Here is a 12464-nt window from a genome sequence, read left to right on the forward strand (position 1 = left end):
TCATATAGGACTGCTGAAATTCCACTCATCCTTCTTCTATGCTCAGTTCAAGCGACACCTCTCTGGGAAGCCCTCCTCTACCCTCTCACCCCCAGCTGTTTGTATACCTCTCCTTGGAGCTTTTGCTATAGTCAGCATTTTGTGTTAATTTTATTATAGCTCTTGTTACCATCTTCCCTTGTAGTTTTCTTCTCTACTCTCTCCCTCCCTCTCTCCTTTCCTTTCTTTTGGGTGAATGATATGTTTTTGTTTACAAGTGAAACTCTGGGAATTCAAAATTAACATCCTTGCTAGTGAGCTTGTTACAGACAGCAGGAAAAGTTTTACCCTTGTGTTCCACATTGTTCCGCTATGTTTTATCCAAATGAACTTTTGTGAGTTGGCTGCCATCCAGTTTCACATGGATTCTCTTGCCCATAGTTTTACTTGGGAAGACTAAGCCCTCCAGGATTGTTTGTTTGCTCATTTATTTATCAAAAAAGATTTTTAAATTTATTTGACAGAGATCACAAGTAGGCAGAGAGGCAGGCAGAGAGAGAGGGGGAAGCAGGATCCCCGCTGAGCAGAGAGCCTGATGCAGGGCTGGATCCCAGGACCCTGGGATCATGACCCAAGCTGAAGGCAGAGGCCCCAACACACTGAGTCACCCAGGCGCCCCAGCCCTCCAGGATTGTATCATGCACAGCTGTCAGAGTTGAACACTTGCTTTTTTTTTTTCCACAGCTTTTTTGAGTTGGCTCAGGCAACTCTGGGCGATAAAGACATCGCACTTCCCACTGAACTTTTTCTCCAGTTTATGAAATATCTGGACTTGGATTTTCTGGAAAGATTTCAATTGAGGAATGGGAACAAAAATTATAGTAGCTTTCTGATCACCAACTTAAGTTTCCTTGTCTGTTGTTATATTCAACTCCCTTAGCTGGGCCTTGAGTTTTGAGTTCATTTGCAGCTGAAGGAGAGCTTAGGAGATGCTAGACTCTTCTGTAGCCATTGGTTTCGTGATATTTTGGCTTAAACGGAACATGGCCTCTCTCTTTGGTGAGCACTGCCTAACCACTGTAGTTTCTTATTTGCTTAATTCACTTAGGAAACAATGAGCTTATTAAAGGCCTCAATCTGAATATATTTTGGGGTTTCCTTGTGCTCAGCGCAGTGCCTGACATATAATAGGTTTCTAACGAGCTGTGGTTAGTCTGAAAAATTACTTGTTCCTCTCTTTAACAATGTGTGTATGTGATCCTACAAATCTCAAACTGCTATGGTTGAAAGGAATCATTAATAATTTTCTAAAGTACAGATGGCTGTGGTGAGATTTCCTAAGTTTCAATGTCCGTATTTGTAAAATGAAGAACTGCTTATCTCATAGGTTGTTGAGATCACCTCATATTCACTATGTGATGGTGGGTAACTGATTTAAGCTTTTGGAACCAGTTTCCTTGTCTTTAAATTTGAGTTAATGTGAGGATTAAGTGTGGTAATCCATATAACCCACACAGCAATGCCTGCTAATGATAAGCATTCAATGATAATCCTATTAACGATGAAATATTAACAATGACATATATATTTTTTCTTGAGAGAGAGAGAAAGCACGTGCAAGTGGGGGAGGGGAGGGGCAGAGTGACAAGGAGACAGAATCTTAAGGAGGCTCTGCAAGCCTGGAGGAGACTGAGGTGGGGCTCCATCTCACAACCCTGAAATCATGATGTGCGGGGAAACCAAGAGTCAGTTGCTAAACCCACTGAGCCACCCAGGTGCACGGACAATGGCTTATATTAATAAATGACTTATTAACAATGAAATCAAGTGCTGTATGAAGAAGTGCTGTAAAGTTATATTAAATGTAGGGTTTTGTCATTATTTTTACCCTTATTCTTATTGGGAGATAAAATAAGAGCCATAAATACCTTGATATTGATACTAGAATAAGAACTATAAATGAACCAAATAAAAAAATTCCACAGGCATTCCAATGTTTGGATTCGTTATTAGTACTGGTGCATGTTATATTATTATGACTGGTGCATATTTTATTATTATGCACATTAGCATACTCGTTATAAAACCTGAACTACAAGTCCCATCATTCTTTCAAAGGCGGGGCGGGGGGAACCCGGCCCCAGAATAACTGGTTCCGGATGTAGATAGAAAACTACGTTTCCCAGAGGGCGTCACTCCCACATCGCCACTATATATATAGTCCATCCGGGTTCTTCGAGATGCTGTTTGGCGACTCGTCGCCATTCCCGGAGCACCTCGGCCTCGGCCTAGAGGCGAGTGTCGGTCGCTGTGTCGGAGACACACGTCCCCGACACCAAGACAGCCAGCCCTCTCCCCTGCCCCGCGGCGGGAGAGCGTGTCCGGCCGGCCGGCGGGGCTCGCGCACCCTCCCTCGCCTCCCCTTCCCCCGCAGCCTCCGCCCCGCCAGGCCCGGCCCGGACCTCCGAGCCCCGGCCTCCTCCTCCTTCTCTGTCACCACCGCCGCCGCTGGGCTCGACAGCCCCGCCCGCCGCTTCTCTTTACAGTTTGAGAAGCCGAGGAAGGAAACAGGGAAAAAATGTCGCCATGAAGGCCGAGAACCGCTGCCGCCGCCGACCCCCGCCGGCCCCGAACGCCATGAGCCTGGGTCCCCGCCGCGCCCGCTCCGCTCCGACCGCCGCCGCCGCCGAGGCCCCCGTTGATGCCGCAGAGCTCCCCCAACGCCGCCGCCACCGCTTCCGACATGGACAAGAACAGCGGCTCCAGCAGCTCCTCCGCCTCTTCGGGCAGCAGCAAAGGGCAACAGCCGCCCCGCTCCGCCTCGGCGGGGCCGGCCGGCGAGTCTAAACCCAAGAGCGGTAAGGGCGGTGGGAGGGAGGGGGGCGACTGCCCCTGCGGCTGGGGAGGATCCTCGCTCTGGTGTCTGCTGGGTCACCCAGGGACAGCCCACTTTCTATTATCGTTTCCTACCTTTCTCCCTTTTTCCGTGGCTCCAATTATTTGAAAATTAAAACTTAATGGGCACTGTACAGCGTCGTTTACGTGAATCCTTGCATTAACCTTGCATTAACACACGAAACAGATGGGTGAAGTAGGTGCTACTCTTATCCCCATTTTGCGGATGAGGAAACTGAGGTTCAGAAAAGGTAAGGTCACTCAGCCAGTATGTGCCTCACGGCGGGCCTTAAGACCTGGTTGTCTGACTCAGCAGTCCAAGCTCCTAAACCACCAACTTGTTCTACCCTTTAATGTTGAATTAGCATTGGATGGCATTCAAGTTTAAACAGTGGAGGGTGGGGCCCAAGGACTTTTCAAACTCAAATTTCATATTTAATAACCTGGTTTCAGATCCATCTCTCTGTTGAACAGGATTCGTCCTCAGATGGCTTTGTTCCCTGTGGAGTAGTGGTTAAGAGCATGGGCTCTGTTTCAGTCTTTTTAGATCTGCCAGACCTTGAGCTTCCAGGTTTCCTTTTCTGTAAATGTGGAGATGATTAGAATTAAATAAATTAACTTAGGGAGCAAATGAACTAAGAGCTTAGAAGAATACCTGACACCTATTATCCACCAAATACACATCATGCCTATTTCGCTGTGTAGGTTAGAGGCCTTTTACAGGGAAGATTTTGTCATTTTTGTAGTTATGTTTCTCAGTATTATGACCATCATGGTGATGATAGCTACCATTTATTGAGGGCTTACCATGTGCCAGCGAGTGGCATAGGTTTATGCCTCTGTTATTTATACTACAGTTATTAACCTGTCCAGTATGGTGGAATTGTTCTTTTTTTCTTAATTTAATTTTATTTATTTGAGAGAGAGAGATCACAAGTAGAGAGGCAGGCAGAGAGGGGAAAGCAGGCTCCCTGCTGAGCAGAGAGCCTGATGGGGGGCTTGATCATGACCTGAGCTGAAGGCAGAGGCTTAACACACTGAGTCACCCAGGCACCCCGGAATTGTTCATTTCTAAAGAAGGAAAAAGCCAAGAGGCCAGGAGTTTAGGTGTTCGCAGAGTCTGGAATCGAATGTTCTCCATCTTACTTCAAAGCCTGTGTACAAATCTCTGCTATTTTGTGCTGTGATTATATCAGCAGGAGTAGGAAGATGTTTTCAGTGGAAGTGGAGATATGTGGCAGACAGGTGAAGATTTGAAGTCTCCAAATGTGGAGGTCCAGTTTAAAACTTTTTAAGATTTAAAAACTATAAGGCTTAAATGCAAAGAGGAAAAACACCTGTAAGGCTGACTTGAGTTCAGAATTGATCTGTTGGATATAGCAAACTTTTTTACGTGGTACGCTGAGTGCTTCTAGAAACTAATTGTGGAATTCCAGGTGGAGTCCAGTTGTCTTATCGTAAGAGAATGCTTTAAATATCTAAGCAGGGATTAGTGTGGACTTTCAGGCAGTATTATGTAGATTAATTTGGGGGTTTTGTACTTGTGTAGCTTTATCACAGATCCCTCTAGAGATAGAGGGTAGCCGGCCCTCTTGGCCAAAACTGCTGGTTTTGTGTGGTCTGAGTATTTCTCAGTGTGGTTGATAAATAACTGCTTTTGCACTCTATTCCCAGATGTAAAGATAAAGATGGTGATTTTCTAGCTATCTAGATTGTCAACTAATTTTTCTGGGCTTGCAGTAAATGCCTTGCGTTTATTCTCAAGTGAGGCAGTAGTGAAAGTTTGTGACTATCCAAACAAGAAAATTGAAGTATTTTAAAGCATTTTACTTTGTCCCTGACTTTGTATATGTTGATTAGAACTAACTGATTACCCAAGAGGTTGATAGACACTTCTGTTATAGTTTGACCAGAAAATACTTGTCAGGGTTAATGTTTCAGATAAACTTGATAGAATACTTATTGTTGGATTCATTCTGACTAAAGTGATTTTTTTTATGACAAATACTGTAGAATGCTCTTAAAACACTTGTTCACCTTCTTAATTTAAAGCTTCTGAGGAAGGAAGTAAAAACTCCTGTAAAGGATTTTTTGCTAAGTTTTATAAAATATAGTGTGCCCTCTGGTAGCATTAGGTTTTGTTTAGTATGTTAGAAAACTTGTGCATGTTTGCCATTGCCAGTGCCTACTTTCCTGGCTACTGCTGTGTACCTTTAGCAAATAGGTAGGATAGGTTTGTAGTTGATCAGCCATAATCCACTGCATGCATTTAGGAACAGATCAAAGGCAGAATAAGTAGATATTAAAAATGGCTTAGGAAACGCTGGATATTAGCTAACTTTTAAGGTTGAATTGAAGAATAGCATAAGCTCCATTAAGAACATTATAGCTAAGACCATGGCAGCAGACATCATTTAGGACCTCTTAACACAGTGATTCTAGGGAGTTGCTCTAACAAAACGGTAGGCCCAAATTCAGCATAATTCCATAAGAGGTTTCTGTAGTATTTCAGAAGTTGACCCAACACTTCATGTACTCGATTCTGCTGGAAACTGTTGAAAGGACCTCTTGAGTTTCAGAGTACTGAGTTGAAGAAAGAAAGGGGAAGTAAGGTGAAAATACATAACTTGCCTTCTTTTGTCAAAGTAACAAGAATAAGGATTGTTCAGATTTTAAATATTTAATTCCCATTTCCTCTCTCCTTTCCCTACTTCAGGTGAAAAAACCCCTGTCTGTTCTATTTTCTAAACTGCATGACAGAAATGGTCATTTGCTTCCTAGTTACATGTTTAATACACTTGAGTCTTTGTTCCTGCAGTTGGCTTAAGTTCATGCACGCCGGAAATAGGTAAATTTGGCTCCTGGGATTTACTTGATCTTTTCTGCCAGAGTGGCATACCACAGTTTCTTTGCTTTGGCTAATTGCTTCAAACATTCACATAACACTCCTTTTCTTAGGTATATTCCTACAGCTTTGTTCCAATAGTTCTAAGATACAATTCTAAGAACACTTAACAGTGAATAGCCTAGGAATATGGCCCAGAGGAGAAAGGTGGTTTAGGGTTTGGGGAAAGTCATTTAGAAGGAGCAAAGAAAGTAAAAAGAGGCAGGAGAGGTTACACAGTTTATGGACAAACAGTGGACCCTGGCCCAGAACCAGGCTCTTGCCCCATTCCCCTGGGTGGGGGATATACTACCATGGAGGTTAAGGGAAGGTCAGGTATTATGAAGCAGTTATTTTGAGGTTGGTGATACGAAGCACTATCCTGACACACTTCCTCTTATTCCGGTACCAGGAGCCAGATTACTAGTGGTAATCTGCCTTGAAGAATGCTTCTGGGCTGTAAATGGACCTGGAGATTTTTGATGGCTTTGAAAATTGAGGTGACTTAAGCCTTTAATAAAAACCACTTAGAGAAGTCATAAGAATTTCCGGGCCTTTTGGCTGAAGTCCTTGGTTTATATGGCTTTGTTGGAAGTCTAGGGGGTGCTTTTGACAAGAATGATTTAGATATATTAATAATAGTAGTCTTCCAAATAATAATGGTAACTTTGTGCTAACCATTGTGGTAGGCATTTTACAGAAGTTTTCCCTTAATCTTCATGACATTATGAGGAGGTGGGGTAGAGGACAAGCCTCAGATCATGGACAAGAAAACTGAGGCTTTAGAGGGGGGTGAGAGTGATTTGTGCAAGTGTTTTTTGTTTTTTTTAAGAGAGGGAGAGATGGGGAGGGCTGGGGGGAGAGCAGAGGGAGAGAGTTTTTTTTTAAGATTTTATTTATTTATTTGAGAGAGAGAGAGTGAGAGAGAGCATGAGAGAGAGAGGGAGAGAGAAAAGGTCAGAGGGAGAAGCAGACTCTCCATGGATCTGGGAGCCTAATGTGAGACTTGATCCCAGGACTCTGGGATCATGACCTGAGCTGAAGGAGTTGCTTAACCAACTGAGCCACCCAGGCGCCCGAGGGTTTTTTCTTTTTCTTTCTTTCTTTTCTTTTCTTCTTCTTCTTTTTTTTTTAAATCCATCCATACTTCCTTCTTTCCTTCTTTTTAAAAAGAATTTCTTTATTTGGCAGACAAAGCGAGAGAGAGAATCTTTAGCAGGCTCTGTGCCCAGTGTGGAGCTCTACATGGGGCTCGATCACACCCCTGAGATCATGACCTGAGCTGAAATCAGGAGTCAGATGTTTCACCTACTGACCCACGCAGGTGTCTCTCAAGTGAATTCTTAGGAGGTCTGAGGCAGGGGCACCCGGGTAGCTCAGTTGTGTTAAGTGTCTGCCTATGGCTCAGGTCATAATCTCAGGGTCCTGAGCAGGGAGCCAGGTTTTCCCTCGCCCTTTGCTGCTCCCCCTGCTTATGCTCTGTCTCTGTCAGATAAATAAATAAAATCTTAAAAAAAAAAAGTTCTAGGCAGTATTTATAAATTGCCCTTTGTATGCAGGTAACTTGGCACTTGCCATTCTTTTTTAACATAAGATATGGTTTATTATATATTTTTTAAATTTTTTAATTTTATTAACATATAATGTATTATTTGCTTCAGGGTTACAGGTCTGTGAATCATCAGTCTTACACAATTCACAGCACTCACCATAACACACATCCTCCCCAATGTTCATCACTCAACACCCTGTCCCTTCTCTCCCCTCCCACCCCCAGCAACCCTCAGTTTGTTGGCATGTGCCATTTTTTTTTTTTTAAGGTTTTATTTATTTATTTGACAGAGATCACAAGCAGGCAGAGAGAGAGGGGGAAGCAGGCTCCCTGCTGAGCAGAGATTCCCGATTCGGGGCTCAATCCGAGGACCCTGAGACCATGACCTGAGCTGAAGGCAGAGGTTTAACCCACTGAGCCGCCCAGGTGCCCTGGCACGTGTCATTTTTCATACCACTTCTCTCTTTCTTTCATTAAGAATTACTAATTTCACCTGGATTTAATTCGTTGTCAGTTGTTTCTATAGTAAGGCCATATGTTGCCCCTCCAGGGGTGCTTGTCAACTACTCCGAGTGATGGGTAAGCAACTTGCTTGTGATTACAGCATGAATCAGCAGCAGAAACTTCCTGGCTGGTTTTCTGACCTCTAGGTTGTGCCACCTGTTAGAACTAGAGCTAGAAATGTTGATGATGCCAAGTTATTTAACTGTGGAAAGATTTTGGCCTTTAATTTGGCAATGGAGGGAAAGACAGATGTGTTATTTGGTAGAGACCTTTCTGTTAGGGAGATATGGAAGAACTGAGACATGGATTAAGGTTTCAAGTCTCTTGTTGACTCTGTGATCCTGAGTTCTGGATGAGTCATTTAACCAACGGTCTTGTCCCTTTTAGAATGTGTCTTGATAGTCGTCCTCTGTAGTACTCAGCTCTGGCTTGTGCATCAGAATTTCTTGAGGCTCTTTTTTATTTTATTTATTTATTTATTTAATAGGGATGTGTGGAACTCTTCCCTAGGGATTCTTTCTGATTTTTAAAAAAATATTTTATTTATTTATATGACAGAGAGAGGCACAGCAAGAGAGGGAACAGAAGCAGGGGGAATGGGAGAAGGAGAAGCAGGCTTCCCTGCTCCCAGGACCCTGGGATCACAACCTGAGCCAAAAGCAGACACTCAACAACTGAACCACCCAAGCGCCCCTCTTTCTGATTTTTTAGGTCTAGATTGGGTCCTTGGGCCCTGGCATCCGGTTTTAAAAGTCTCGCAAGTGAGTCTTCTGTGCAGCCAGGACTGAGAACCACCACTTGGAAATTTAAAACTTATAGTGGAGAATATGTTTCTGCCAGGAACTTGACTTTTTCCAAAATCTGAAGCAGATCATCTTTATTGCTGTCTGCTTTCAGAGAAAAGAGGACAGATTCTACCCCCCATGTTATTCATATGTGTGTCCTGACAAGTTGTCTATGAGATATACCAAAAACCGTACTCCGAATTTTATCTCTGGGTCACAGGCCTGACTGTACCTTCAGTCTTTAGCTGCCTGTTGCCTGGGTCTGGAGATAAAGCCAGACTCTAACTTCAGTTATATAACTTCATACTTTTAGGCGACTGGAAGACAAGATGATGGAGTTTGTTTGAGCAGCTGAAATCGTGATACATATGTGGTCATTTTGTAATCTGTTTTAGAAATGAGCAGTTCCCTGTCCATCAGAGAGCAGTTCTGTAAATGTGATGAAACTTTCCTTGCCTGTGTGGTAATAAGTGAAGAAATAAAAATAGAACTTTCTTGTTCAAATGTAGAATCCGGCTTTACCTAAATCTATGTAACTATTAGGTGCTTGTATTGAAAGTATTAGGGTCAAATGCAGTATCATCTGAAACAGTCTTCGGTAATGAGGTTTGGAAAATCCATGTTTTCTGTACCTGCCTTGTTTTCATAAGCCCTCATTTGTTCTCATGGTGAAGTTAGCTTGGACCCCCTATTCCTCTGAATTTTCTACTTATTTGAAATCTTATTATCAACTCCACAAGTAAGAACATTTGCGAGAGAACTAAAGCTTCACTTTCTGTTACCAGTGATGCTGTGTTGGTCAGTAACTGTGGCTGACTGAAATAGTAGGTAAAAGTGTAGTTCTTAAGTTCTAACTTCAGGTTAAACTCTGGTCAGTTTCCCTACCTGGGATTGAAAGGTGATTGGTAGGAGTAAACCTAGCCTGGCAGAGTTTCTGTGACCATCTGCTCTCTGCATTGCTGCCATCGCCTGTGACTGTTAACTCAACTCCCAGGTTGTGATTTGGTCAGGTTTGGAGAGGATGGCATACCTCTCATTTAAGCCATGCTGGTGACAGGGAAGTTTGAAGTGGTTGATTTCAAAATTCAGACTTTGATTTTATCAGCTTGTGCTTCCTTTTCTTTCTTTCTTCTTCTTTTTCTTTTCTTTCTTTCTTTTTTTTTTAAGATTTTCTTTTTTTTGACGGGGGAAGAGAGAGAGAGAGCGAGCGAGCGCACAGGTAGAGCAGCAGGCTGGTGGGGGCCAGGAAGCAGCCTCCCTGATGAGCAGGGAGCCTGATGCGGGACTCAATCCCAGGACCCCGAGATCATGACCTGAGCTGAAGGCAGAGGCTTAACCCACTGAGCCACCCAGGTGCCCCTCCTTTTCTCTTTTTGAGGGTATCTTTACTTAGGATTTATTAGTCTGCTATAAAATAAGTTGGTCATCTTACCTAGAAATAATTTTTTCTAGGGACTTAGTAGTTTTCAAAATTACCCAAACGGTAAGTATACAGAACTTTTTGTATACTTAAGTCAGAATCTTAGAGGGTGAGACCTGAGCATAGGGATCCCCTAAAAGCTTATCTGGGTGATTCCTTCAAACTGGCAGGATTGGAAACCACTTGATTAGGTAAAAGTGAAGCTGTATTTTCCGAAGTTAACTGTCTTAACAGCCTGCGCATTGCCTTTCCAGATCTGTTTCTTTCTTTCTTTCTTTCTTTTTTTTTTTTTTAAGATTTTATTTATTTATTTGACAGAGATCATAAGTAGGCAGAGAGGCAGGCAGAGAGAGAGAGGAGGAAGCAGGCTCCCTGTGGAGGAGAGAGCCCGATCTGGGGCTTGATCCCAGGACCCTGGGATCATGACCTGAGCTGAAGGCAAAGGCTTTAACTCACTGAGCCACCCAGGTGCCCCTCCAGCTCTTTTTCTTTTTAAAAAATATTTTATTTATTTATATGACAGAGAGAGGCCTCACAGGTAGGCAGAGAGGCAGGCGGAGAGGAGGGCGGGAAGCAGGTTCCCCGCCGGGCAGAGAGCCTGATGCGGGGCGCGATCCCAGGACCCTGAGATCATGACCCAAGCCAGAGAAGCAGAGGCTCAACCCACTGAGCCACCCAGGCACCCCTCTTTTTTCTTTTTTTAAGATTTTATTTATTTATTTGACAGAAAGAGAGAGAGCACTCAAGCATGGTGAGCGGCAGAGAGAGGGAGAAGCAGGCTCCCTGCTGAGTAGGGAGCCCAATGAAGGATTTGATCTCAGGACCCCAGGATCATGACCTGAGGCAAGGGCAGCCGCTTAACTAACTGAGCCACCCAGGTGCCCCTCCAGACCTGTTTCTATATATATATTTATATATATACAAACACACACAGATATATATGTGCCCCTAGAAAAAATTTTTTAAATTAAGATTTTACTTTTAATTCCAGTATAGTTAACATATATTAGTTTCAGGTGTACAATATAGTGGTTCAGTAGTTGTATCTATTACTCAGTGCTTATCATGATAAGTGTACTCTTTAATCCCCTTCACCTATTTCACCCCCGCCCCCACTTCCCCTCTGGTAACCATCAGTTTGTTCACCTTAGTTAAGAGTCTATTTCTTGGTGTGTATGTGTATGTCTCCCTCTATTTTTCTACGTGTGTGTGTATATATCTGTATATACACACACACGTATATATATATACAGACACACACACTTCTTTTTTTTTTAAGATTTTGTTTATTTATTTGACAGACAGAGGTCATAAGTAGGAAGAGAGGCAGGCAGAGAGAGGGGGAAGCAGGCTCTCTGCTGAACAGAGAGCCCAATTTGGGGCTTGATCCCAGGACCCTGGGATCATGACCTGAGCCTAAGGCAGAGGCTTTAACCCACTGAGCCACCCAGGCGCCCCAATATATTCTTTTCTTTTTTTAAAGATTTTTTTATTTGACACAGAGAGAGAACACAAGCAGGGGAGCAGCAAAGAGAGAGGGAGAAGTGCCCTTGAATTACATATTTTTAATATAACAGGATTAAGCTATATTTGGGGGGAGAAACTTTGTAGTTTCTGAGGCTCATGGTGGAATCCTCTTGATTTTTAAAGCACCACCTCCTTAAAGTTTGAGCGTAAGCCTAATGATTTCTTCATTAAGAGTCCCCCAACTTCCATTCTAAGTTTCTGCTGAAATGAAAGCCATTAAATTAGTATGCAGCTTTGATTTGGTCAGATTTCCATGTTGAAATAAGATATGTAGTGAATATAGACAAATCTAAGATAGGATGGAAATCTTTTTTTTAAATTTAATTAAAAAAATTTTTTTTGTAAACATATAATGTATTTTTATCCCCAGATCTGTGAATCGCCAGGTTTACACACTTCACAGCACTCACCATAGCACATACCCTCCCCAATGTCCATAACCCCACCCCCTTCTCCCAACCCCCTTCCCCCTAGCAATCCTCAGTTTGTTTTGTGATATTAAGAGTCACTTATGGTTTGTCTCCCTCCCAATCCCATCTTGTTTCATTTATTCTTTTCCTACCCCCTAAACCCCCCATGTTGCATCTCCACTTTCTCATATCAGGGAGATCATATGATAGTTGTCTTTCTCCGATTGACTTATTTCACTAAGCATGATACCCTCTAGTTCCATCCACGTCACAGGACAGAAATCTTTTTTTTTTTTTTTTTTAAAGATTTTATTTATTTATTTATTTATTTATTTATTTATTTATTTATTTTTTTAAAGATTTTATTTATTTATTTGACAGAGAGAGATCACAAGTAGGCACAGAGGCAGGCAGAGAGAGAGAGAGAGGAGGAAGCAGGCTCCCTGCCGAGCAGAGAGCCCGATGCGGGACTCGATCCCAGGACCCTGAGATCATGACCTGAGCCGAA

At 42.9% G+C, this 12464-nt stretch overlaps 1 protein-coding gene and 1 pseudogene across 5 annotated transcripts in view; one reads left to right on the plus strand and one right to left on the minus strand.

Moving 5' to 3' along the window:
- Positions 1–250: 250 nt before the first annotated feature.
- LOC132023754 (small ribosomal subunit protein eS7-like) lies at positions 251–991 on the minus strand (annotated as a pseudogene).
- A 1605-nt stretch (positions 992–2596) lies between these two features.
- Positions 2597–12464, plus strand: part of RNF10 (ring finger protein 10) — a 41732-nt gene continuing 31864 nt past the window's right edge. For all 5 annotated transcript variants that reach the window (XM_059408586.1, XM_059408587.1, XM_059408588.1 and 2 more), the window contains exon 1: positions 2597–2837. In XM_059408586.1, coding sequence (XP_059264569.1) covers positions 2681–2837 — 157 coding nt within the window. In that variant the 5' untranslated portion in view covers positions 2597–2680. The remainder of the gene's footprint in view (positions 2838–12464) is intronic.

This window comes from Mustela nigripes, chromosome 8 (assembly GCF_022355385.1).
Source record: "Mustela nigripes isolate SB6536 chromosome 8, MUSNIG.SB6536, whole genome shotgun sequence".
Lineage (NCBI taxonomy): Eukaryota > Metazoa > Chordata > Mammalia > Carnivora > Mustelidae > Mustela > Mustela nigripes.